A 24,605-nucleotide genomic window follows, 5' to 3' on the forward strand; every position below is an offset into this window, starting at 1 on the left:
TACTATCTGTCTTGTTATAAAAGGAAAGAAATACATGAAAGCTAGCCGATGTGCTTCAATCAACTAAATACCATGCACATATATATATATTAATATATACATATATTTTTTGGGTTACTGTTACGTACTTGGCTGTGGAGCAGTTTGGCCACAGGTGCATATATATATGTATCTACCAACTTCATGGACAGATCGAAACCCTCAATCTTGCGACGACACAAGATCAAAATATCTCCCTCTCAGATCCATAAGCTCCTGATGCGTTCCTGTCTCCACAACCCGGCCTTCATGAAAGACGTAGATGGTGTCGGCTTTTCGGATGGTGCTCAGTCGATGGGCCACGGTGATCGTCGTTCTGCCTTTCATGGCCGTCTCCAGCGCCCGTTGAACGGCTGCTTCTGACTCTGGATCCAGGGCTGACGTGGCTTCATCGAAGAGCAGGATCCGAGGATCCCGAATGAGCGCGCGTGCGATGGCTACACGCTGTTTCTGACCCCCGGAAAGCATGCTCCCTCGACTTCCGACAATGGTGTCTAGTCCGTCTCTAATCAGGAAAAAAGAGGTAACTTTGTTAGCTCAAGAATGGATAGTGATTAGATTGGAGCGGACAATGGGTGGCTTACGGAAGAGACATGATAAAGTCGTGGATATTGGCCTGCTGGAGGATCGTCAGGATTTCCTCCTCGGTCACATCGGTCCGCATCGTGCCGTGCAGAATATTCTCTCTGATGCTGCCGCTGTAGATGGTCGGTTCCTGCCCAACCAGTGTGAGAAAGAACCTGTAGTTGCTGACATTGAGAGATCGAATGTCCCTCCCGTCGACATAGATCCCACCCGACTGCGGATCGTAGAAGCGCTCCAGCAGTGACACCACCGTGCTTTTCCCGGATCCCGATGAGCCAACGAGCGCCACCCACTGGCCTGGTTTGATCGTGAGGTTCAGCCCGCGCAGTACCTGGCGATTGGGCCGCGTGGCATAGGCAAACTGGACGTCGCGAAACTCGATTTCGCCCTCGACGGAGGGAAGCCGGTCTCCCCCGGTCGACCAGGAGTCAATCGACGGGACACGATCGAAAAGCTGCCGGAGGACAGCCGCAGCGGCCCTGGCTTTACCCATATCGGGGGCAAAGGAGAACAGACTGCCGGCGGACTGCGTCCCAAAGATGATGGCGGAAAAGCAGATGAAAAAATGGAGCAGGCTGTACTCCCGTTTGCCGATCAAGGTGCCCCCATACCAGAAGCCCAGACCGATGACCAGGAGCACCGCGGCCTGGGAAAAGGCGTACAGCGCCGCGGACCTGTAGTACAGGCGGACAGATCGACGGCCCTGTGCGTCCAGTTGGGCTTGGAACTGTGATAGGATCACATTCTCGCAGGTCAGAGAGGCAACGGTCTCGATGGCGGCAATGGCTTCACAGGCATAGCCGGCGGAGCTTTCATACGCCTTTGCGGCTCGCTTGTGTAGTTTGAAAAGAACCTCGAACCGGAAAAAACCACAGGCCAACAGGACGGGCATGGTGGCAGTGCACACCAGGGCCAACTTCCACCCCAGTGCACAGGAAACCACAATGGCCGCGAGCAGCGTGGTCTTCACCGTGAGGATCGTGCCGAGGGTGGCTCCGCTCAATCCCGCGACAAAGGTCGCCTCGGTGGACAGCAACGAGGTGAGACTGCCCACGTCGGCGCGGTCGAAGTACTCAAGATCCTGCCGCAGCAAGGCCCGGAATGCCCGATCGCGCACGCGGCGGACGAGCCGGGCGGAGCACACGGCAAAGGCGAGCCCTTGGGCGCAAAACGCCCCGAACAGCGTCCCGGCCAGCAAGACGTACATCAGACTCCAAAACCGGGAGTCGGACCGGATGGCTGCGGCCTCGGACGGAGGCTGCGCGAGGCTGACAACCTCCTTGGCGAAGAAGACAGACTGAACGGGGTTTCCTGTCCCGCACATCGCCGCGGCACCCAGGCCCAGCACCATCAGCTGCCAATCGCGGCGGTTGAAGGCGAGGATCATTTTCCCTAGGCTCCAGATAGAGTACGACGGCGAAGGCGGCTGAATGTCACTGACAGCCGGTGCCACGGCAGATGCAAAGACCTTGACGCCCAACTGCAGCTCGGCCTTGCCATCGTCAGCCTGCTCCAGCCAGAAGGGGTCGTCGAAGACGCTGAGTCTGAGGCGGGCCGTGCGGGAGATCCTTTGCGCGTTGAACATGCGGCGATAGATCGACTCCGGGTTTTGAAGCAGGCGTTGGTGCGTGCCCTGTTCCACGATGCGCCCACGGTCCATGAGTACGATATTGTCGGCCTTCTTGATAGTGGTCAGCCGGTGCGCAATCACAATCGTGGTTCTCCCCGCAGCGCCAGCGTCCAAGGCTCTGCTGACGGCGGCTTCAGACTTCATGTCGAGGGCAGAGGTCGGCTCGTCCAACAGAAGAATCCTCGGGTTGCTGATCAAGGCGCGAGCAATGGCAATTCTCTGTTTCTGCCCCCCCGACAGGAGAAAGCCCCGTTCCCCCACGTTGGTCTGATAGCCCTCGGGAAGCCGTACAATGAAGCCATGGGCGTTGGCGAGGGTCGCAGCATCATAGATCCGTCTTCTCACCTCCTCCTCGTCCGCCGTTTCCAATTCTGTGCCAGCCAGGCCCAGGCGGATGTTCTCATACACCGTGCCGCCGAATAGAGTCGGTTCCTGGCTGACCAGGGCGATCTGGCGGCGCAGCCATCCGACGTTCAATTCCGCAATGTCGACACCATCGAGGAGGATCTGTCCCCTCACGGGATTATAGAACCGCTCCAGCAAGCCGACAATCGTGCTCTTCCCGGACCCCGACGCGCCCACCAGAGCCGTCATTTTGCCAGCCGGGACCGTCAAACTGAAGTCGGGGAGAACAACAACATCTGGCCTGGAGGGGTAGATGTGCCGGATGCCACGAAACTCAATCTCACCGCGCACGTCATCCAGGGTGTGTCCCGAGGCAGAGGCGGAATCGACCGGTGGCGATCGATCAATCACGCTGAAGATTTTTAGCCCGGCCGACGAGGCTGTCGCGAAGGCCTGCAGGTTGGGGGCAATACTCCCCAGCGCAAAGGCTCCGGTCATGGTCGACATCAAGATCGTCAGGACGTGGCCGACGGTCGTCTCGGCGGAGGCGACAAATCTCCCTCCCACCCAGAATGCAAGGGCGTAGTTGAGGTAGATGGTGCTAAACATCGCCCCGATGCTCAGGGCAACCATCAGCTTGGCCCGTTGGTCCCACCGCTGGGCGGCGTGCAGATAGCGATCGTAGTGCCGCGCCAGCTTCTCTTGCGTATTGAACGCCGTTGCGGCACGGATGGCACCGAGGGTCTCTTCCACAAAGGTTCCGCCCTCGGCATACACATGCAAGGCCTGCTTCTGATATCTCGTAATCAAGACGCCGCAGATCGCCATGATGCCGATGATCACCAACACCCCGCCGATCATGATGAGGGCCAATTTCCAAAAGGAAACAAACCCGATCATCAACGCCGTGACGAACGTCGCCATGGCGGTCAGGCTAGTGCCCAGCTTGTCGGAGATGCCGTTCTGGATCAAGTTGGTGTCGGCGGTGATTCGCGTCGTGATTTCGCCGGAGCCTGTCTTGTCGAAGAATCCCATATTCTGGCGCAGGCAGGCAGCCAGGTAGTTGGTCCTGATTCTGGTGGTAAGGCGATCGCCCGTGTACAGGAAGCCGACGGTCTGGGCGTAGGAAGAGAACTACCACCGACATGACAGAACGTGGTTAGATTTGTTTTTCCTCTTTGCAGCTTGGCTAGAGACGATGGCTTACAAACTCCACAATGCTCAAGTAGACATAGTAAATCACCACGGAACCCAGTTTGTGGTTGAACTCGGCTTGTGTCAGGCTGCCCACGTAAAAGTCCCGGAAGGTGTTTGTGATGCTGCCGAAGAGGACCTGCCGGGGGTAACCAAGATGGTCAGACAGCATGTCTCCCTGTTGAATGGCCAAAGGAGACGCTTACCGCTACCATGGGCAGGGCGACGCCTGCTACGACTGCGCAGCTGCCACTGATCACCATGATGACTAGATCCCATTTTGTGGCGTAGCGGAATAACGTCCAGTATCCGGTCTGGCTTTCGGCCAGGTAGACTTGATCCCGTAGGATCTGTCTTTCCGGTGGAGGAAGATGGGAGAAAGGGTCCTTGGCCTCGCCGTTCTCGCTGTTTTCGTACCCTGGTTTTCTCCCTTTCATGGCTTTGGTCTTGACGTCTTCCCTGGGCTGTTGGGTTCCGGGGGCGGTAAACCCACAACAGGGCAAGGCCATCAAAGTGAGTTTATCAATGTAATCAAAGTCGAGATTGGAGGGGCAGGGGTCTCGAAGCGGGTTGTTTACCTCCACATCCAAGTTTAATGAGCTTGCGCAAACTGAGACCTACTTTACAGATAGCACTCGACACCAAAGGGACGTTGCGAATACGAACATAGCATCGGGTCTATAGTGCCGGCATGTTCCACGCGCAGTGGCATAGGTGCTGACCTATGCCACAATTACATTTGTCATGATGCGTAGCGGGGAACTGACAGGATCAGCCGAGAAAGAATTCGGCTTGGCGATCTGTCGTTTCAACAGTGAGAGCTACTGCTGACCCACCTAAAAGGGGTTGTGACTACACTTCGGGATGATCATGGACTCGTACAATGGCTGCCTACTGATCCTGGTCGCTGAGCCGTTCGGGGATGATCAGCGTTAAGATCCTATTGGGTGACGAGATAATGCTTGATTGGGTTCCCATCAAGTGGGTCTCCCGTTTCAGAGATGAACCATACAAGCTTTTGAAAAAATACTCGACGGGTATCATGACAATACGAAATATACCAGCCCCCAACCGGCAAGGCGATCCTCGGCTCGAGCCAGGCAGAAGCTTTTCTCAGTGTGATGATAGTCAATCCTACAAGCATGCCCATGCATGTGGTAAGAGGGTAGCTATACCGTAGCTCATGCCGGGTTTCAATATGGTTTATACTTGCAAGGAAATGCTACAAATCTGAATGGTTTGGCCTGATTATGCACAATCAAGATGTATATTAACATTGGTCCGCGTATCAAATATCCCGAGGAAACATAACAATTATCATACAGTAGCTAAGTAAAAGGTTCTAACACCAGCTCACAAGAGAGAGAGAGATGGTATCCCCAGGTGGTTATTAATCATTTGTGAACAGCAAATGAGCAATCGTAGCCACATGTCAGTCGTTAGGAAAGCTCTGAGCTGATAGATTGACACTCATTCAGTCGTCGTTGGTCCAGGAACTGAAATTGATATCAATCCGAGCCTCATAGCTCTTTTTCCTGATTCTGTCTTTGGCGGAGCTCTGATTTTGCCCTCTCGACGCCCTTCTCGTAGAGCGCGGTAGCGTCACCCTTCCACTCAGTCCCCATGTAGCGGTCCCAGAAGACCAGGTATGGCTGTGAGAAGTTGTGCTTGATCCCCCAGCTCTGGTGATGGATATCGTGGTATCTGGTATTGTTTGGTGTGAACATCTGGAGGGGATCAAAGGGGAAGAGGTAGCCGGAGTGGTCACCCACAGACTTCACCGTGGTCAGGGAATAGAAGAATATCCGCTCGCGGATGGACTGTTTGACCAGCGCCTGGGACAGAATCGCCCCCACAGTATCAAGGAAGAAACCCTCTAGGGGATGGTTGTAGAGAGCTCCTAAGGCATAGGGTACGTAGAGTCTGTGGTGGACAGCATGAATACGTGCTGGGAATAAGCTATCAGCTGGGGACTCCTATGTCTTTTCTTTTTTAAAACCGGATACGGAACAACTCACAGTACAGCCACTTGTTTCTGTGTAAGGTTCGATGCACAACATATTGCCAAAGGTCAATTGCGGCAACGGCAATGAACATCCGCGCCGTGGGTACTATCGCCCAGTAGATCACTTTGGCAAGGAGGAGCTCCCACCCAGTGAATGCAGGGACCGTTTGCAAGAGACCATTATTCACCATCGTTTGCGTGAGCCAGGGATATTTGCCTCCTGACAGGAGGCCGGCGAGACTGTGATCCAGGGGCAGCTTACTTGCCAGGCTGAACGAATCGATACCGACCAGGGCCAGAAGCGACGGGATCATTCTCTGTGCCAGTCGCAGTTTCTGGGCCCAGAAAGCAATGTCGTAGTCCTCCTTGCCTATGTAGTCCACCGGCATAGAGGGCTGTTTGAGCGCAATCCATAACCCCAGGGCGATCTGAGAGGCTTGCTGGATTACAACCTGTTTGATGCATTGCCATATCGTGACGCGGTTTCTCGTTTGAAGCTCCTCCGGTTCGTGAAGCCGGTATTGTGGGAAAAGATCCAATGCATCGATGAGATGGAAAAGTCCAGACGAGATCCAATACAGGGCTGGAACGATGAATGTCTTCAGCAATTCGTCTGGCAGCCCCGGGATAAGACTGGGGCGAGGCGTCAGCGTATAGGAGGGCAGCGGGGGGAGTGCATCCCCCATTCCAATGGTGTTGTTCAAGAATGACATGGTAGATCTGTTCGACGCGCACTGCTCCCAAGGACAGGAACCGACAGAGGATGCATCGACCCCTTTATTTCCATCTCCAATTATGCATCAGTTGAGCCACTCATGATGATTGCGACAGACTTTTGCAGTCCCCGCCATGACAGCGCTTGTCAGCAATCCGAAACAGAATCGCCCTGAACCGCCTGTCATGCCGCGGGTAAGCGATGTTTATCTCCGTCATCAAATTGCCGATGCCTATTACTGGCATTCGTCAATGCTAATCTTTATTTCATTTTAATTTTATTTTTATTTTTTTTAACTACACGTAAATGCAATCATCCTCGTGGAGAGCTGTCAGCAAACTTCCCCATCGCCATACCATCTCCCCTGACATGTATGCCATATGGCCCACTGTAGTCAACATCCCGTCAGCGTGAGCTCTAAAGAACAGAAATCAAAGATGAAACTCATGGGGGACGGCGTCCCAGGTCTAAAAGCTCCATTGAATGCCCCATTCTTATCCTTTCTCACTGCGATACCACTTTCGTTGCTCATTTAGCCCACCCCCTTTCACGATGTCGTTCAAACCGATCATGATGCAGCGGTTAGCCGCCCAGGAACCTCAGAGCCATCGCTTCAAGCATGCCCCAGTCTTCCATCGTAATCTGGAAGCTCGTCTGGACGAGCGACGCAAGGCGAACCGGATGCATGTGATGAACGTTCCCCGAAAAACAGTGGACTTCTCATCAAATGACTTCCTATCTCTGGCTACCTCTGGTCTCCTGAAGACCGAGTTCCTCAACGAGCTTGAGAGGAATCCGGACTTCCAAGTCGGCCAATCCGGCTCTCGTCTCATGGACGGCAACACCGAATACCTCGAAAACCTAGAGAAAGAGATGGCAGATTTTTTCCGAGCAGATACGTGCTTGATCTTCAATTCCGGATACGATGCAAACAGTGCGATTTTTTCTGTTCTGCCGCAGTTGGGAGATGCCATCCTCTACGACGAACTGGTTCACGCCAGCATCCTGGATGGACTGGACAGGTCACGAGCGACAATTCGAAAGCCCTTCATCCACAACGATCTCAACTCACTTCGTGAAATGCTATTGTCGCTGTGGAAGTCCGAGCCACACCTTGCCCAAGGTAAGGGCTCCGTGATCATCGCCATTGAGTCCGTGTACAGCATGGACGGAGATGTGTCCCCGGTGGGGGAAATTCTGAAAATAGCCCAGGAGGTTTTCCCCCTGGGTAATACGGAGATCTTCCTCGACGAGGCTCACAGTACCGGGCTGATGGGCCCACTCGGCCGAGGAATGGCCTGCGAGCTTGGGATCGAAAAGAAGATTGCGTGTCGCTTGCACACATTTGGCAAAGCCATGGGATGCAATGGAGGTGAGTGACTGATCGCCTTTCTACAACATTTGAGCAGCTCACTAAGCTTCCATAGCGATTGTCTTGGGCAGTGAATCTATTCGCAATATGCTCCTGAACTTTGCCACTGGTCTGATATTTACCGCCGGTCCTGCATTCCCCTTTGCTGCTTGCATGAGAGCTGCGGTGAATGTTCTAAAAGATGGTAAAGCAGAACCAGTGAGTCACACTCCCCTCCCGGTTGAATCTCTATACTGATGTTTACCCTTTTTCCCCGTGCTCAAGATGAGGGCAAAGCTCCAATCCAATGTCCGATACTTTTTCCGCCGCCTCTTTAGTCACCCAGTTTGGAAACAGGCGCGACAGGCTAATCTGCTGGAAATTCCCGTGGCAGAAAATTACGAGAACAGGACGCTGCTCACCCAGATTGTGCCCCTTTGGACCCAAGCCCGCGATAACCATCATCTTGCGTCTCACCTGCATCTTTCCGATTACAAGGCCTTCCCGGTCAGCTACCCGGTCGTTCCCAAGGGCCAAGGGCGCATCCGCCTGGTTTTCCATGCAGCAAACACGGCCAAGGAAATCGATACGTTGATTCAAATCCTCTGCGACTGGGCGCAGGAGATGATCGATTCGCGAACCAAGCAGGTGCCGCTCTCCTGTACGTGGGCGAAAATCATCCAGGCCGGAGAAGTCCGGAAACAAAAAAGGCTGGAGGAAGAGGCGAAACAGGGAAGCAGGGATCGGAAGGTGTCGAATTTGAAGAACGTCTTGGGGCCTCTTATCGTAGAGTCCAAGACACATCAGTATGTTGAGAAGAGCCTGCTTTGAGGAGTTAAGACAGAAATTAGCCTACATGTCGAGTATGAACTTTACCCATATATAACCCAATGAGTCCATAGTTTCAGCTTCCACCAGACTATCCTCCCATTTTTTTCGTATTGATTATTTATTCGATCGGAGTCCACAAAATTCCTATCTTTGCCGTTTGTTCTACGATGCTCCTATACATCAATGCCACACTAGGCGTGGCGACCAATTCTTCCCACAATTATACAGTGAGTCGCCGGCTTACGTAGCTGGGGTACCACTCGCAGTGCATGATATCGTCCCTTTACCCATTCCACGAAATGACTGGCACGGGCCGTGTCTAAATGCCTGGGTGTTTCATTTAGTCGCGGTCAAGCTTTAGTTCCTGAATTTGAAAAAATCAAACTAACAGATATTCGATTCTATAAAATCAGGATCATCTGTCATCATGTTACTCTGGGGTGATTTATCAGCCCCAACGACCATCTAACATGCGTAGTCAATAAGCTAGTCATTAGTGAAGACCCAGATGCTTCTCATTCTAGCCGTGTTTCATGTTTGGTGACTGCATGATTACAGATAAGGATCAGCAAGTCACGCTGACCAGCTTATTAACCAGATGGGTCGCTGGCATGAATGTCAGCAGAACACCTGGATACACAGGTACCACCACATGGCCTAGCTATGTGAAGGACTAGAGAGATGTCCATTATTTACAACGGTAGACTACCTAGACTCGTGTTGCCCAAGTTGGTGGGAAACCAAGCTCCTTTTCCTCGATAGCTCGACTATTCACAATATTGAAGATGGCCAACTTCACCATAGAGAATAAGGTCTGTACTATGAGCCCCTGCGGAAGTCAGTCTGTAAAGTTTAGAGCAACAAACGTTGACTGGAGTTTGAAATGTGAAGCTGGTTTTTGTCACCGGGGGCTCGAAAGGGCTGGGGAAGGCACTGGCGAAGTTGCTTGCATCAAAAGGTGAGACGGAAATGATGTTCTCACATGGCACCAACGTCCTGTTCAACTCCATGCAGGGGCCAATATTGTAATACTGGCAAGAACAATATCAACACTTGAAGAAGCGAAAGTAGAAATCCTGGGCGCGCGGCGCTCACAGCAACAGACAGTTGACACGATTGCTGTGGACCTTACCATACCAGAAAAGGTAATACGAGTTCATCCCTTCTTCCATGTTAGAGATATAATTAACACATCCAGGTTGAGGAGGTGTTTGATAGCTACCGCGATAATCTACCCGACATGTTGTTTTGCACGGCTGGTGGTACATCCTCGCAGCTGGGATTTCTTGCGGACATCTCTGCGACCGATCTCAAGGCGTGCATGGAGATCAACTACTATTCGGCAGCCTTTATTACACAGAGCTGTCTCAGACGGTGGTTAAGATCCCCCAGCGAGTCTCCGCGCACCATTGTCTTGACTTCGTCCGCCGCGGCCTTTGTCGGACTCCCAGGCTATGATGCATACGCTCCAGCAAAGGCGGCCGTGAGGGCGCTAGCCGACACGCTTCGACAAGAACTGCTCCTGTACGGCGGAAATGACAAATACCGCGTGCATTGCTGCTTTCCTGGAACCTTTGTATCGGAGGGGTTTGTTGCAGAGCAGGCTACCAAACCCAACCTGACAAAGGAGCTCGAGAAGACCAACCGACCGATCAGCGAGCTGGAGAAAACTTACGGCACGGCAGAAGGCATTTCCCAGAAGTTGATCCAAGGTGTCTCCGAAGGGCAGTTTTTTGTTACCATGGATGCGGATACACGATTGCTTCTGAACAACATGCGGGGGCCGAGTCCCCGCGATAGACCATTGATGGACTATCTATTGGGTTGGTTCATGGGGTTGGTCTGGCCTCTTATTCGGCGTCGATTTGACAGGACAACTCGGGAATATGGTCGCCAGGCTGGCCTACAGTCGCATCTGTAAACAGTACATGTATTCCAGCACTTGGGAGAAGATAAATGTAACGGTAGCAAGCAGAGGTGTGCGATTAGTTTGATTTTGCCGAAATTTCAGCCATGGACTATTCTTTCACGCCATATAAAAGCTACTCAATAAGATTTCAATATATATATATGAATACATACAGGATAGACGTCCAGAAAATCACACGTCACAGTCTGAATACCATGATTTTTAGGATTGTTTCTTCAGTCTCGGATCGCTAACCGTGCGACGAGGATAGAACCGCATATTCACCGGGCTCGAGACTTTGGTGTTCATCTCCACCTTGATACGCTGAACGACGGTATCCGCGGGTATAATATCGTACAGCTGATAGAGCCGTACAATCAAATATCCCATGGCATATTGCCCGAATGCTTGTCCCAGACAGTTCCGCGGACCGCGATGGAAGGGCATATACTCCCACGGACCCGGTTTGAAGGTATCCCACCGTTCTGGACGGAAGACTTCAGTATCCTCTCCCACAATGTCTGCCCGGCGATGCAGGCCCATGATGTTGACGACTGCGACAAAGTCAGCTGCGTACGTTAAAGTAGACCAGAGCACCGTGGGAACAGACCAATGAACGTTTCGCGCAGGATGGGCACTGGCTGGTCCCCATTTGGACCTCCGCCCGTGGGAAGAACAGTGTCTTTATTTGGGCAGCGAATATTGAATCCAACTGCAAATGTTAAACATCCAACCGTGCAACGACGGGTCTAAGGGAACCCACAGGGATGATACATGCGCATTGCCTCCTTGATGATATTCTGTAGGTATTTTATGCTCCGCAACTGGGCATCAGTAGGCAGCGTGTTGACATCGTCTCCGATTCTATCCTCTGTTAGTTCGGGATGGGCCAAGACCAACTGGTCCGAATCTCACTTACGCGGCAATGATTTCTTCACGCAATTTATCCACGATTTCGGGTCTACGGCCAAGCTCGTAAATGACCCATACCACTATCATACCCACGGGATCCTACGGAATGGTTAGTAGGAACAACCATTGCTCGAAATCGCGGGGAGAGTTGATACCTTTGAAGCCGATAGAAGGGAGACAAATTTGCTTCTGTATGCCTAGAGTTCTGATGAGCGCGTGCACGTGAAACGAACGCAATTACCAGATAAGTAACGTACACTGTCCGAGAGTGATTCGCTTGCGAAAGCCTCCATCATAGTCCCGGGCTTCCTCGGGCTTTTGTCGTCTCGGTGGTTCTGAAGTTTATGAACCCATCGAACATGATGATTTAGATATTCATGCAGAGCTTGTGTGGATCGTTTGGCAATGAGCTTGTCTGAGACCAGACGGCTGATATTCCTGCAGAGCATGAACAACGCAAATTCTTACACAGAGGTGAGGGACCGACTTACCCAAGAAGCACTCGGAACGTGTTGATCTTGAGAAGCGCATTGACCCCATTGACAAATGGCCTTGGGTTGATGTGTTTATATTCTGGGTCCTTTGAGGGGTCAACAAAGATGTCGATCACCGTCTCCAGCAGCATCATGTCGAGCATATCGTACACCTCGATGGGAGATCCATCGGTGGGAACGTTCTTCTGCAGCATCTCTAGAAAATGATTTTCGAGCTTTTCGGGATCTGAAGGCCTCATTGCGGCAATCTATATTCCGTGGGTCAGTCACTCACATAGCGGAATATTTGTTTTGGAAATCGAGGCTACAACATACAAACGGCTTTAACTGGGCCCTATGCGCTGCCCACTCCGCACCCTCTGCTGCTCAATTGTCAGACAAACCCCGTATATGCTACTCGGTCCAGTCTCAGCTCTCTCCGGGTATATCACCTACAGCCAAATATTGACCCTCGAAAGCAATTCCTGAAAATGTGGTGCGTAAGGTCACCTTTGCCAAACGTATCAAACTTTCTCAATAATCAGATGACTTTGCATGATAAAATTAAACCCAACCAGAAAAAGTGCCCTACCTGAACCGACATCATGTCCTTGATGTTTTCTGGGTTATCCGTGACTACCATGCGCTTGTCTAGAAGGTGGAACTCAATCGTCCGCCCTGGACTGGTCGCCAGAATATCCCGAGTATATTCATGGAACCCGTCGGTTGCCAGCTCATAGACACATCGGAACGCCACGTCCAACCCTGTGCGAAAATACGGGTGTTCGAATCAGCCACGGCACCCTATACTGTTTCTGCTAATGAAGAAACCCACCAAACGGAAGACGCGAAGGGACTACTGGAGCATAGGTTCCCGGGAGCTTCTTCAACGCATGATGCCTTGCCCATCTCGTGGCGACCAAATATACCAGGGGCAGTGCAAGCAAGACGCACACCCCCAGGAATACGGATTGAGAGATTCCAGTTCTCCAAAGCAGCGAACGGAAATTGGTGGCCACTATTGGGTCTGCCATCGTGTTTGATGGGTTTAATTCCCTATAGGGTTGAAGTTGGTGATGAAAAAGGATCGGTAAACAAAAATCGATCTGTGCTGACTGACTCCGAGTAGGGAGATGCTACCAGACATTATTTCCGGGAACTTTTAAATGGTGTTTCGCTCGAGCAGTAATCATGTTTTGCACTGCTATGCCTTCCAGCGAAGATACAGAGCAAACTAGACTCGGTACTACAGGTCAAACACATGTTCGGTCCGCTGACCAGAAGCGTTGTCAGCGCTTGATGGTTCTGACGACAGAAGCTCGTGGTGGCGACCATCAGCATCATCTGGGCTGATACTCTTCCATTCGCTGACAATTGGACTGATTCTCCTTCTAATCTTATATGATTTAAGTGGGCTGATCAACCCATGAGGGTTAAGGTTGAGAATGTTTGCTGACAGTCTTCACGCATGGTGATCATCGCTGACAAGGCTGTCCTGGGTGTCAGCAGTGCACACGCTTCTAGGAATGCTTCCGCCAACATTTGACAATTTGCGCAACCAAACAGGAAGTATGCATTATTTTCTTCCTTTGTAATTATTTTGCCAAATTAGTGATGCATTTCTGCTTTACCTCTCCATCCACAATATCCCTTCCCCCACCACCGGCACAACTTCTAGAACAAAGCGTGCACAAGCGCTAGAATTGAGGGAAACCATGCTTGGAGAGGTCTGTGACGTTTCTACCGTCGGAGCATTGCTAGTCGCAGCTTTTACGGCCATCTACATCGCGAGGCAGTGGAAAACGAGGCAAAAAATCCTTCGCTTGGGCTGTTACGCCCCACGCGTTCCATCTTACTTACCACTGGGTATCACTACCGTCCCCGGATCTGGTAACCACCTGATGCTGACCTGACAATTCCTTCCCAGGCCTGGATATTCTGATCAGAACCATACGGAACGCTCTCAACAACGAAAGCCTCAAAACATGGCGCGACTGGCACTCGATCGCTCCAAATCACGGCACGGTCGAGGCGAACGTTTTGTTCGAACGCTGTCTGTTCACAGCAGACCCCCACAACATCAAAGCCGTCCTGGCGACCCAGTTTGAGGATTTTGGCAAAGGTCAGCTATTCCATGATACATGGAAGCAGCTGCTTGGCGACGGCATCTTCTCGACCGACGGGGCGCAATGGCAAGCCAGTAGACATTTGGTACGTCCGCTCTTTGTGAAGGATCGCGTCAGTGACCTCGACGTCCTGGAACGACACTTCCAGTGCTTGCGGAGGATTATCACTCCGGGTGATGGTCAGGACGGGCAAAAGGTGGATATAAGTGACCTGATCTTCCGATGCACACTGGACGTCGCAACTGACTTCCTTCTCGGGGAGTCAATTCGAAGTCTGGAGAATCCCGCCCAAGATTTTGAAAAGGCGTTTTCCCATGCCCAGAATATCCAGATGATGATTGCGCGAGCTGGGTAGGTTTTGTTTCCCCCTCTAATGTCGTAACCTGGTCGCTGACAGCATGCTAAGACATGCACATGTTCTGATCCCACGAAGGTCGTTCAACAAAAGCATTGAATCGATCGACGCTTTTATCCAGCCCTATATCGATCGGGCCCTTGGTCTGCAGGGTAGCATGAAAATATCAGAACGGTCTGAACCAGACTACACATTCCTCCACGCCCTAGCGCACTACACCCGCGATCCGAAGCTCATTCGAGATCAGCTGGTCAATATCTTGATTGCGGGCCGCGATACCACAGCATCTGCGTTATCATGGGTGCTTTTTGAATTATCAAAACATCCTCTTGTGGTCATGAAGCTCCGCAAGGAGATTCTGGGCTGTGTCAACTCAGACCGTCCAACCTATTCCCAGCTGAAAGACATGAAGTATCTCCAGGTAGATGTTATCCAAGGAACCGAGTAATAGCACCGGCGGCTGACTTTTCTTTCACTTTCGTTTTATTTAGAACGTCATCCGTGAGACACTCCGTCTATATCCCATCATCCCGTTCAATGTTCGCATCGCCCTGCGGGACACCCAACTTCCGCGAGGTGGTGGATCCGATGGTCTCTCTCCCATCGGCATATTGAAAGGCACCCGCGTGTTTTATAGCCCACTGTATATGCAACGCCGCGAGAGCCTATACCCCGAAGACTCGAATCCTGAAGAGTTTCGCCCTGAGCGTTGGGAAACATGGCAGCCCGCCTCGTGGGCATACCTTCCATTCAGTGGCGGCCCACGCATGTGTATCGGGCAGCAGTTCGCGCTCACAGAGATTGCATACCTGATAGTCCGTCTGTTGCAATGTTTCGAGCGCATTGAGGGATGTATGGAAAGCTTGGAGCCGGTTTTGGAGACGAACATCTCCTTGAGACCAGGGGGAGGTGTTCCCGTGAGACTGTGGAACGCACAGCTAGTGTCAAAGCAAACGGTTGACGGGGGCGTTTGCTAAGGGACATTCACCGCTAGTTCTATCCGCAATGGAGACTTCGATACTCTGTATTCTCGTGGTAACGTAAAGCCTTTCCTTCAGCCTCGTAAATGTGACGGTGTTTCTATGTCTCACATCAGTAGCCAATGAACGTCGTCAAAGTCAGCAATGTCACCCTGTCGATCGCAACGGATGACCACCCGTAACACAATTACTACTGACTACCTCTCCTGTCCAGCCTAATGAGCTGTCGATTGTACAACGTAAAGACAAAGGGCCTTAAGAGGCCTGATTATAGTTACCCCATTTGGCATGGTCACGGCCAGTAGGCACCCACCAGTATAGTCTTGGGAGAGATAACGTTTTATAAAAAGACCGTCAGTAACCTATCCTCTGCTGCTTATTGAGCCCCGAGATTTCTCTAGGGTTGTTTACTGCCGTTATACCCTCGGAACCATGTCTACCCACTATCTGGACAGCCCTCCTCGCTATAGTACTGTGTACGAAGAATCCCATCCTTCCTATCAGCCACAACCACCACCACCGTCTCCGTATTATCACCCGTACAGCTCACCTTCCACACCAGATGAAGAACATATTTCTGACAGCCAACTACGTGACGAGGAGCACTTTGTCGAGTCGACTCTGCAATGGATCCCACCCCGACCGTCCTATCATTTGCTGCGCGTTGCGCGCCTCCAGGCATGCTCATCCCCTCTCTCTTCTGTGTTTGGGGGTGGCTAACGGTCTAACGAATGACAGAAAGCTGTTCTGATCCCGCGGATCGCCCCCAACAGCCCCCTGAAACCCCCCTTTCCATTTCTCCGCGCCTATAGTCCTGTCTTGCGTGCCCATGATATTCAAATCGTTAACTTCATGGAATTCATCGACAACCTGTCTGTGGCTCAGGCGGGCTCGCCGGTCTTTTCAGCCGTGAATGCGGCCGGGATGGCGGCTGGGTTTATTCCCTCGCACTGGGCAGCCATTGCTGGAACAGGAATGCAGGTTGCTGCGGGGGTGGGAACGGCTGTCGTATCCAGGATCCGCACAAAGAAATACCTGGACATGGCGAACGAGAGATATTTCGGTCCACGCGGGCTGCGCGCTTCAATTAAGAATAATGAAGAAGTCGCTGCGGTTGTTGGATTCCCCAAAAATGCGACGCCTCTCGCACCCGTAAATAATTACACCGGCTGCATCACGCTGTGTGATCGGAGGATGGCTGCGCTTGCGCCATATGTATCTCTCCTTACTACAGACGTACCGCCTTCGAAGATGCAGACTGGAATGCTGGACAAGATCGCTGCAAAACAGCTTGAGAAGACAACACAGAAGACAGAGTCGAAGGAGCTCCGAAAGCACCAACGGACCCAGCACAGACAGGAAAAGCGTGAAGCGCGTGCGATGGGGAAACAGGAAAGGCGTGACAGGCGGCTCGACAAGGGCTATGACGACGCTGGTTCATACGAGCGTGACCGCCACTACCAGAATTATACGACACACCAATACGCGGATCGATCGATTGATTCTGACGGTAGTATAGAAGCAAAGATGGACAAGGCACAGAGATCAGGACAACGGCAACAGATGAAGGACGAGAAGAAGTTGAAGGGAATGGATTTCATTGTCATTGAGAGTTTGATTTAGACAAGACTAGACTAGACGCTACTGAAAAGCTAGTTCATGTGGGAACATGATTCCGACTATTTGACTTCATACATACAGATATACTCTCTAATCGTGAAATATATAAAGTGCATGGATGTTCTGCAACATGTATAGCTCTGGGCTATTTTAACAAACCCTACTCCAACTTCCATTAATAATTTCAGGCATTATCTGGCTACTTCCTACTAGTATTAAGCACGCACATCTGATTAAAACATGTGAACTATATATACGTTACGGACAATGAGCAGGCTCTTATTGGATTAAGCTTGTATGGTAAGACCGTGGCTTGCACAGGATTTGATCAATTTGTTACTACTCTTCAGGCTTAGTGATATGATTTTTAAATATAGAAACAGAATAGAAACAATAGATTTGGTATGAAATTTACTCGATTAAGTCCTTGACAATAATGAAAAGAATTGTAGAACCATCTATTGTTATTAGTTCAAGAGACAAGCAAAAGGTGAATCCTGTGCATATAAAAGATACTGGTCAACATATGGCAATAGTAAGCTTGATGCACTATACTTACCAGTCTTCCATATCCCTTGTTTGTGAAACCATGTGAGCTGACTCAGCTGCCTGTATCAAGCCATATTCACTCCCTATAAAGGCAAGCCTATTGTGTGCAAATCTCTTCGCTCTGGGCGACCCGAGCTTTGACACTGCAACACCAGTCAACGGGTATACAAGAGATCTTGCCGAAACCATTGGACTCATAGAGGACTCAAGGCATAATGGGACACTCGCAAGCACATCAGATATCATTTTTGCGCTAATTGCCATAGCGCTTTCTCGGGCTTGGGTCCATTCTTCCGTTTGGAATTTTTCTATCGTGTGCTGAGCTGTCAAATAATGATGTATGTGCTCGTTGACAAACAGCCTTAATATCCGAACAGAGTTCCATAACTTTAACATCCTCTGGGATGTGTACCGATGAACCCAATCTTCATATGTATCAATTTGTCCCGGGAGAGTCGCAACGTCGACAGATATGAATGGTACAAGCCTCCAAAGATCGTCCAGCAAGGTAACTAGCTCTTTGTCTAGCTCTAGTGCTTTGTGGGTTCGACTCAATGGAGGAAAGTCACAGATTCTGGAACGCAGATTGGCGAACTGATCTAGGAATGCCCCAAGTCGAATATTTGGATCCCTCGGGTCCATGTTTCGAACGAGACTACTCTGAAGTGCGCCTAAGGCAGGTGGTGCTTTCATGCCCCTCTGTGTGCAATCAATTCGGATATTGCAGGATGCATGTAAAAAAAGATTTCTGCCCAATGAGCTGTCAAATTGTGTTTCTCCTCTCATTTGTAATAATTGAAAAGCCCCTCGTATGTGAGCACTCCAGGCAGAAGGGACCTGTCGTCCCTGAAAGGCCAAAGCCTCATACACGCTTAGGAGTAACACAGCCAAAAGGGTGCTATCACATGTGACTAGTACTTGTCCTGAAAGAACAGAGCTTGTAAGCCTTAGTGCTTTGGCATAATTATCTTGTGCCAGAGCCTGAAGTGCTGTTGATTGGAAGTTTTGGGAGAGTAGAAGAAGAGATGGTGCCAACAGTGCACTTCTTAGGGGCCCTGGACAGAGAAACACAGTAGACGCTTCAGATAGATAGTCAAATTGGGTTGCAGGGGCATAGAAATTTAGGAAATAGCCTAGAGCTACATCCTCTGGACTCGCTGATAGTTTGTGAACAACCAGGGCATCAGGTGTTGTCTGCGCATGTTGCATATCAGAGGCAGACCTAGACCTCATGACTGGAGACATCGCCATTGGAGAGACAGATCCACTAGTTTTGTCCAGGGTTTGAAATTTGTGGGCTGTGCTGACCGTCTGGTCTCGCAGGCGCGAGGAAAAATCGTCTCTATATCCCAAGCAAACAACCTTGGCTCGTCGGCACTGTGAGCAACCTGGCAATTTCTTATCACACTATTGATGATTATCAGAGGGATGCTAGGCGTGTAGACCTTATGGCAGAATGAGATGATATACCTTCCGTCTCTTCACGCGGCAAGGCTGGCAGGCCTTAGATGGCATGGCTGGGCTACCCATAGCGGACTGTAGCCCTCGATAGATTTTCTAGATTTTCCACTCGCAGTAACTGGATGCCGAAATATCGAAATTAAGCGTCACTTGGGACAAGACGAACTAAATCTTCGATGTAGGGGTCAAACCATGGCAGCCTAGCCGCCTAGTCGAGCGTCGAAGTTATTACTGGGTTGGGTTTAGTGAACTTGGACGCTGTTGCGCTACCATTGGTCCTGTTTCCCTAACCACTAGTAAGCCATCATTACGTACTAAAGCCCGAATGAAAAAATACATATATTTATAATAAACGATAACACACAAAATCTCACAATTCCACATCCTTTATAAGCAGAATAGTGAAATTTTTAGTACTGAACCCGTATATCCTATTTTTCCAGGCCTTGAAAAGGTGGCTATTTTACGTGCACTAAATGTAAGTATTTGATATAATACTCAACCCAAGCATATCATTTACACGTATCCTGTAACGACTTGTTGTAATTGTCAGCATATGGAGACCTGACACGCTAGCCAAAGCAAAACTTTGTCATCGACTCTCATTGCTTACATTGACTGGGCGATTTCATTAATAGTGCACTAACGCCTCTTCTAGGTACGTGATCAGCAGAGCAATGTTTCAAATAGTGCAGATCACGAACCATGACATGGTTTGTCTTGAGCTCGAAGTTATTTCCCAATTCATCTAGATGGTGCCAAAATATACCCGAGAGAAGATCGCTCAAAAAACTACCGGGCTTTAATTACTTTAAATCTGCCACAGTTTAACTCACATCTCCATATTCATTGTGTATTCAATCTCAACACGTTACTTTACCACATTGACACTTTCCGCACTCCTCCATTGACCATCAGGCATGGGTCAAATCACATTTGGAGATGGTGTCGCTATCGGCATGTTGGTAATCTACATATTTTGCCTTCCATTCTCTATTGCTGTCTGTCTGCGGCACGGGTTAGCCAGGGCTTCAGGCTGGATTTTCCTCTCGATATTTTCTATTCTCAGAATAATCGGCTGCAGTGCACAGCTAGTGACTATCACACATGCATCTAAAACAGCGGTAACGGTTGCAGAGGTCACACAAGCATTGGGCCTATCGCCGCTGCTCTTGGCATCACTCGGCCTGCTTGCAAGATTGTAAGCTATCGTCATTATTCTCTATCATTACCATGATGCTTACCACGCACGTATCTAGACTATCCTCCATTCAAAGCTCCTCACAGGACTCAGCCTTATGTTTTTACCTCATCAGACTCATTCAGACACCGTGTATCATCGGGCTCATACTCTGTATCGTTGGGGCAACCAACGCATCCAGCCCCATGGATATTTTCCAACAAGACACTCTTCGCGCTGGCCTGATCATATTCACAGTGGTTCTAGGAGCCTTATTTATTCTCTATATAGGCTCTTATATCGGGTATCATAAAACAGGGCGAGGAGAGAGGCCGCTGGTTGTCGCAGTGGGAGGATCACTGCCTTTGCTGCTGATTCGAATGGTTTACTCCTTGTTGGAGTGCTTTGGAAGTCACGCTCCAGGCAGTGTTCTTGTGTCGAATCCTGCGGCGGAGATTCTGGAACTCTTCCTTGCCAACATGGAGGAAATTATCATCACTATTCTTTACATCGCTACTGGGATGGCCTTGTACCCAGGTCGAGCTGGTCCAAACAGCTCTGAAGGAGCCGACAACCGGACACGGAAATTGGAATACCGGGCTCGGCGAAATGGGTTGTGATGCGGGAAGCTTAGTCGAACATCTATGCTGGTTGCGCTCGTTTCTGATGTGCTTTAGGACAAGACTGTCGAGATCGGGAAATGCATCATCGCCATCAAGGAGTCTAAGCGACAAAGATCATACACTATATGCAGTTCGACTCCATTTTTTAGTATAATCTTCACGTACTTTTCGGTTCACTTTCTAGCCTCTTGTTATCCCGGTACCTGAAGATTTTATACATAGGTGTCAGTGAATTACGCTGTTTTGCCTCTTCGGTTATTTCTTCTCCCCTGCTCATTTCTCATAATGTACACTTCAGGTCAGTCTTCCTGTCTGGAAAAGCATATCTCTTCGTTTATTACTGGTCGTTTTGCACCCTGTTTCTATGTCTCTCCAAGTTAGATCAACTCAATTAATGCCGGATTGCCACCTTTACACAACTCCTATAGGTAATTTTAAGTGATATACCAGGGTCGATTAGTGGACATGGTCCATTACTAGACTTTATTGTGGGCTATGTCTATTCATTCGCCAATTCAACAATTAGAACTACATGATAGCCCCTCGGCACAAAGTGGTAAGTCAATTCTCTTATATATATTTATCTAGATTATTAAATGCTAAAGATTCTACTTCATGTAGAATGGCAGAGTCGGAATATTATTTAACGTCTCCATTGGTTGTATCCAGATTAGAAATAGATGAATCAGTCTGATGTAGGATATAATGACCCTGGCTAAATATCTACTCCCGTTCCCACTCAGCAGCCAATGGATTCCCCTCAATTTTGGAAGCGAAATCGCCAAGCGTAGTGGTATGCGCCCATGGCTTGAGGGTATTTTCCTCACGGACAGTGGACGCGAAACATCCACTCCAATTGAGGCGAGGGTGATTCTTAATCACATCGCGTGAGGTATCTGGATGGACCAGCTCTGAGAATCTTCCGGTGTTATCTATAGTATGTTAGTATTGACATTATGATATAAAAAGGAGAGACAAACCGAACAAAGTCGCCAGTTGAATCAGCTGGCCTATTTCACTAATATTTCCAACCTTGCATTCATCCTGATGACGAATGATGGCTTCAGCGACGCTCTCCGCCTGAGCCTGGGGAGACACGCCCGCAGTGCCGGCAGGATGATCAGGATCTCGCTGAAGAACATCAAGAGCTAGGAAGCCGCCATAAAACTCGAAACTGAGACGAGTAGCTCTGAGATTGTCCGGGGTAGATCCGATATCATGCAGCATGCAAGTCAAAAACCAAGTTTCGTCGGAGAATGACCAGTTAGGGAATAGGTACTTCTTGATCGCCAGTCCGTAATGGTAGACGCGCATGCTATGGTTGAAGGTAGGCGCAGGAAGGTGATCGCGAGCATATGCTTGGATGCGGCGTGCGAGAGGCGTATCAGGAACGGGTGTAGCGGAAACTGGAATGGCGGATGGTGTTGCCTTATTCTTCAGTCCAGCTTGTTCGAAAAGCTGCTCGGCGGATGATAAAACGGCCGTGAGGCCATATTCGCGGACTGGATCGATGGTGCTGGCCATGATGTGCTATTGTACTTGGATGTGGAATGAGAGATGAAGAATGAAGAGGGGGACGGTTTATAAGGACGTCATGGAAACCGGATCTTTCCGTGGTTACATCACCGCAGCTGTACAACTCCAGTGGCCCACCAAACAGCATCAAGGGCGTGGCTTTTATTGATCAAGAACATACGATAGAAATGATTAATAAACTGTCGATTGAACAAGAAATAATTCCAGAAGGGGAGATTTGCCCCACTCCCCTCAACTTCCTAAAAGAGACAGCCATCCAGCCTATCACATAAAAGAATTCTTGAATCCGATCCACTCATTCATGCTTAATGCCATAGTCCACCAATCAAAAAGGCTAGATTTGTATGAACGCCCACAGCATATAATTCCCCCTTGAAATACACATCCACAGATCAAGAATGGGTTATATTTCCCTTTCGAACACGAATATCACATCACCCGGCTAGGCAGTAGTACGCTCCGAGTGAATTCTGTGCTTAAGAGAAAGTACCGCCAGAATGCCAATACATTAGACCCCAAACCTGTCTCATTTGACGACTTTTCTCCAAAGATCCTTCACCTGGTCCCTTACCAACAATCCTACGACACAGACAATGCCAAACAACAGTATAGGAAATGTATCAAGCGCAGTACACCCGGAAGGCGGGCTCCGAGCATGGTCCGTTGTATTCGGAGCATGGTGTGCCATGATTCCCTCCATGGGCTTGCTGAATAGCCTCGGTGTTCTGCAAGCCTGGATTAGCACGCACCAGCTGAAGGACTACTCAGAATCAGAGGTCGGCTGGATCTTCGGTGCTTATGGCTTCTTCCTTTTTCTTGGGGGAGCACAGTTTGGTGAGCTGCTGTAGTTCATGCAATATAAAAGAGACGTCTAACGGCCACTGGCCTATCTAGGTCCTATTCTCGATACATACGGACCGGAATATGTCATCCTTCCCGGATCGATTGGGATGGTCATCTCCCTCATCTGCTTCAGCTTCAGCCACGGTTGGTATATCTATCCTTATTTGAGCAGTCTAACGCGTCATAGAATACTATCAGATCTTCCTCTCGTTCAGTGTCCTTGGCGGTCTATCAGCCTGTACCCTCTTCACGCCCACCGTCGCCGTAGTCGGTCATTGGTTCAATATACGTCGTGGATATGCAACCGGTCTCGCCTGCACAGCTGGCGGGGTTGGGGGAGTAATAATCCCGGTTATAATTCTCTTCGCAGCGCCGAGGATTGGGTTTGATTGGTCGATTCGGATCATCGCTCTCCTCTGTGTAGTATTGCTATCGATGGCATGTATGCTTCTCAAGACAAGACTCCCGCCAAATAAAACCAGAAGTGCATCGATTGATTTCACGGCTTTGGGGGATATCAAGTATGCATCCGCTACTGTTGCTGTCTTCCTGACTGAATTCGCCATCTTCATTCCCATCACATACATCGCATCATACGCTGTTCACGTCGGCATGAGCGAGACGATGTCATATGCTATCATCGTCTTCCTGAACCTCGGTGCTATTCCCGGTCGATTTCTTCCCGGTTTGCTGTCTGATCGGTTCGGACGGTTCAATATCATGACACTCACGCTTTTTATGTGTTTTGCTTTGACATTGGCGATCTGGTTAACGGCGGACATGATCTCACCGGATAGCCTGGCTGCGATTATCTGCTACGCTGTCATGTTTGGATTCTGGAGTGGAGCATCCATCAGTCTTGCTCCGGTGTGTATCTCGCACGTCTACGAGACACAAGACTACGGCAAGAGAATCGGGACTTCATAGACAATTGTTAGTATTGGTACTTTGATTGGGATCCCTATTGCCGGTGCCATTCAGCAGCGGGATGGAGGGAAATATGGTGGGTTGATTATCTTCGGAGGTCTGCTTTACTTTGCGGCTATTGTTTCTTTTGCTATCTTGCGGGGTGTCTGTTTGGGGTGGTCTTTGAAAACTAGATTCTAGCATTGGAGATATGGCGATATCATTTATTGTCATCAGAGTTCCAGGTCAAGGTATCATATCGAAACTTGTCCTGTCCGAAGTTCACACGAACACAAGCACAGCGACTTTTCATACCTATGACAGGATAAAAGATACCCGTAGAGCACACATCTACCACCCCTGAAGGACCCGTTGGTTAATATCTATATGATAGAAATAAATGAAGACTCACCGAGTACTGTCCCATTTTTGGTAAA

The 24,605-nt window shown here is 49.9% G+C and overlaps 12 protein-coding genes across 12 annotated transcripts; 7 read left to right on the forward strand and 5 right to left on the reverse strand.

Moving 5' to 3' along the window:
- Positions 1-111: 111 nt before the first annotated feature.
- On the reverse strand, positions 112-4,351 carry ASPWEDRAFT_45686 (ABC transporter ATP-binding protein). Its single transcript, XM_040836599.1, has 4 exons — positions 4,000-4,351; positions 3,807-3,932; positions 624-3,733; positions 112-544 (listed from the first exon to the last, which is right to left on the reverse strand). The coding sequence occupies exons 1-4, from the start codon at positions 4,300-4,302 to the stop codon at positions 202-204; spliced, it is 3,882 nt and encodes a 1,293-aa protein (XP_040683780.1). The 5' UTR covers positions 4,303-4,351; the 3' UTR covers positions 112-201.
- Positions 4,352-5,006: 655 nt separating this feature from the next.
- Positions 5,007-6,643, reverse strand: ASPWEDRAFT_164012 (sterol desaturase family protein). Its single transcript, XM_040829868.1, has 2 exons — positions 5,812-6,643; positions 5,007-5,741 (listed from the first exon to the last, which is right to left on the reverse strand). The coding sequence occupies exons 1-2, from the start codon at positions 6,509-6,511 to the stop codon at positions 5,314-5,316; spliced, it is 1,128 nt and encodes a 375-aa protein (XP_040683781.1). The 5' UTR covers positions 6,512-6,643; the 3' UTR covers positions 5,007-5,313.
- Positions 6,644-7,065: 422 nt separating this feature from the next.
- ASPWEDRAFT_120806 (aminoacyl transferase sphA) lies at positions 7,066-8,695 on the forward strand (the record flags this gene model as incomplete). Its single annotated transcript, XM_040829019.1, has 3 exons — positions 7,066-7,885; positions 7,941-8,083; positions 8,150-8,695. 3 exons carry the CDS (start codon positions 7,066-7,068, stop codon positions 8,693-8,695), a joined length of 1,509 nt encoding a protein of 502 aa, XP_040683782.1.
- An 894-nt stretch (positions 8,696-9,589) lies between these two features.
- ASPWEDRAFT_164019 (uncharacterized protein) lies at positions 9,590-10,616 on the forward strand (the record flags this gene model as incomplete). The annotated part of the gene is made up of 3 exons (XM_040829869.1): positions 9,590-9,653; positions 9,710-9,840; positions 9,900-10,616. The coding sequence occupies exon 3, from the start codon at positions 9,936-9,938 to the stop codon at positions 10,614-10,616; it is 681 nt and encodes a 226-aa protein (XP_040683783.1). The 5' UTR covers positions 9,590-9,653; positions 9,710-9,840; positions 9,900-9,935.
- Positions 10,617-10,826: 210 nt separating this feature from the next.
- On the reverse strand, positions 10,827-13,023 carry ASPWEDRAFT_54808 (uncharacterized protein; the record flags this gene model as incomplete). The annotated part of the gene is made up of 9 exons (XM_040838105.1): positions 10,827-11,158; positions 11,368-11,468; positions 11,524-11,615; positions 11,774-11,954; positions 12,008-12,258; positions 12,326-12,372; positions 12,446-12,518; positions 12,582-12,754; positions 12,825-13,023. 9 exons carry the CDS (start codon positions 13,021-13,023, stop codon positions 10,827-10,829), a joined length of 1,449 nt encoding a protein of 482 aa, XP_040683784.1.
- Positions 13,024-13,704: 681 nt separating this feature from the next.
- On the forward strand, positions 13,705-14,918 carry ASPWEDRAFT_54809 (uncharacterized protein; the record flags this gene model as incomplete). Its single annotated transcript, XM_040838106.1, has 3 exons — positions 13,705-13,879; positions 13,917-14,466; positions 14,522-14,918. 3 exons carry the CDS (start codon positions 13,705-13,707, stop codon positions 14,916-14,918), a joined length of 1,122 nt encoding a protein of 373 aa, XP_040683785.1.
- Positions 14,919-14,964: 46 nt separating this feature from the next.
- Positions 14,965-15,447, forward strand: ASPWEDRAFT_120844 (uncharacterized protein; the record flags this gene model as incomplete). The annotated part of the gene is made up of 1 exon (XM_040829023.1): positions 14,965-15,447. A coding segment is annotated over one exon (483 nt), but the record flags the coding sequence as incomplete, so codon positions are not given.
- A 384-nt stretch (positions 15,448-15,831) lies between these two features.
- Positions 15,832-17,231, forward strand: ASPWEDRAFT_142297 (uncharacterized protein). Its single transcript, XM_040829434.1, has 2 exons — positions 15,832-16,128; positions 16,189-17,231. The coding sequence occupies exons 1-2, from the start codon at positions 15,883-15,885 to the stop codon at positions 17,071-17,073; spliced, it is 1,131 nt and encodes a 376-aa protein (XP_040683787.1). The 5' UTR covers positions 15,832-15,882; the 3' UTR covers positions 17,074-17,231.
- A 154-nt stretch (positions 17,232-17,385) lies between these two features.
- On the reverse strand, positions 17,386-19,263 carry ASPWEDRAFT_72604 (Zn(II)2Cys6 transcription factor domain-containing protein). Its single transcript, XM_040839255.1, has 3 exons — positions 19,090-19,263; positions 17,630-19,026; positions 17,386-17,567 (listed from the first exon to the last, which is right to left on the reverse strand). The coding sequence occupies exons 1-3, from the start codon at positions 19,147-19,149 to the stop codon at positions 17,543-17,545; spliced, it is 1,482 nt and encodes a 493-aa protein (XP_040683788.1). The 5' UTR covers positions 19,150-19,263; the 3' UTR covers positions 17,386-17,542.
- Positions 19,264-19,748: 485 nt separating this feature from the next.
- On the forward strand, positions 19,749-21,290 carry ASPWEDRAFT_142299 (uncharacterized protein). Its single transcript, XM_040829435.1, has 2 exons — positions 19,749-20,281; positions 20,340-21,290. Exons 1-2 carry the CDS (start codon positions 20,001-20,003, stop codon positions 20,878-20,880), a joined length of 822 nt encoding a protein of 273 aa, XP_040683789.1. The 5' UTR covers positions 19,749-20,000; the 3' UTR covers positions 20,881-21,290.
- Positions 21,291-21,425: 135 nt separating this feature from the next.
- ASPWEDRAFT_164032 (putative urea hydro-lyase/cyanamide hydratase) lies at positions 21,426-22,422 on the reverse strand. The gene is made up of 2 exons (XM_040829870.1): positions 21,864-22,422; positions 21,426-21,815 (listed from the first exon to the last, which is right to left on the reverse strand). Exons 1-2 carry the CDS (start codon positions 22,405-22,407, stop codon positions 21,607-21,609), a joined length of 753 nt encoding a protein of 250 aa, XP_040683790.1. The 5' UTR covers positions 22,408-22,422; the 3' UTR covers positions 21,426-21,606.
- A 590-nt stretch (positions 22,423-23,012) lies between these two features.
- ASPWEDRAFT_187574 (uncharacterized protein) lies at positions 23,013-24,189 on the forward strand (the record flags this gene model as incomplete). Its single annotated transcript, XM_040832188.1, has 3 exons — positions 23,013-23,253; positions 23,314-23,406; positions 23,450-24,189. The coding sequence occupies 3 exons, from the start codon at positions 23,013-23,015 to the stop codon at positions 24,187-24,189; spliced, it is 1,074 nt and encodes a 357-aa protein (XP_040683791.1).
- Between the last annotated feature and the right edge of the window lie 416 nt (positions 24,190-24,605).

Source organism: Aspergillus wentii, assembly GCF_001890725.1.
Source record: "Aspergillus wentii DTO 134E9 unplaced genomic scaffold ASPWEscaffold_9, whole genome shotgun sequence".
NCBI lineage: Eukaryota > Fungi > Ascomycota > Eurotiomycetes > Eurotiales > Aspergillaceae > Aspergillus > Aspergillus wentii.

Bases quoted from the DNA above. Each gene is read 5' to 3' on its own strand.
- ASPWEDRAFT_72604 (XM_040839255.1), bottom strand. From the start codon at position 19,149: ATGGGTAGCCCAGCCATGCCATCTAAGGCCTGCCAGCCTTGCCGCGTG. The intron at 19,027-19,089 runs GTATATCATCTC...AATCATCAATAG, and splicing joins GCCGCGTGAAGAGACGGAAG to TGTGATAAGAAATTGCCAGG. The intron at 17,568-17,629 runs GTAAGTATAGTG...TTATATGCACAG, and splicing joins ACAAGGGATATGGAAGACTG to GATTCACCTTTTGCTTGTCT.
- ASPWEDRAFT_142297 (XM_040829434.1), top strand. From the start codon at position 15,883: ATGTCTACCCACTATCTGGACAGCCCTCCTCGCTATAGTACTGTGTAC. The intron at 16,129-16,188 runs GCATGCTCATCC...AACGAATGACAG, and splicing joins TGCGCGTTGCGCGCCTCCAG to AAAGCTGTTCTGATCCCGCG.
- ASPWEDRAFT_45686 (XM_040836599.1), bottom strand. From the start codon at position 4,302: ATGGCCTTGCCCTGTTGTGGGTTTACCGCCCCCGGAACCCAACAGCCC. The intron at 3,734-3,806 runs GTAAGCCATCGT...TGTCGGTGGTAG, and splicing joins ACTTGAGCATTGTGGAGTTT to TTCTCTTCCTACGCCCAGAC. The intron at 545-623 runs GTAAGCCACCCA...TTTCCTGATTAG, and splicing joins GACTTTATCATGTCTCTTCC to AGACGGACTAGACACCATTG.
- ASPWEDRAFT_142299 (XM_040829435.1), top strand. From the start codon at position 20,001: ATGGGTCAAATCACATTTGGAGATGGTGTCGCTATCGGCATGTTGGTA. The intron at 20,282-20,339 runs GTAAGCTATCGT...GCACGTATCTAG, and splicing joins CTCGGCCTGCTTGCAAGATT to ACTATCCTCCATTCAAAGCT.
- ASPWEDRAFT_164012 (XM_040829868.1), bottom strand. From the start codon at position 6,511: ATGTCATTCTTGAACAACACCATTGGAATGGGGGATGCACTCCCCCCG. The intron at 5,742-5,811 runs GTGAGTTGTTCC...GCTTATTCCCAG, and splicing joins CAGAAACAAGTGGCTGTACT to CACGTATTCATGCTGTCCAC.
- ASPWEDRAFT_164032 (XM_040829870.1), bottom strand. From the start codon at position 22,407: ATGGCCAGCACCATCGATCCAGTCCGCGAATATGGCCTCACGGCCGTT. The intron at 21,816-21,863 runs GTTTGTCTCTCC...AACATACTATAG, and splicing joins TCAACTGGCGACTTTGTTCG to ATAACACCGGAAGATTCTCA.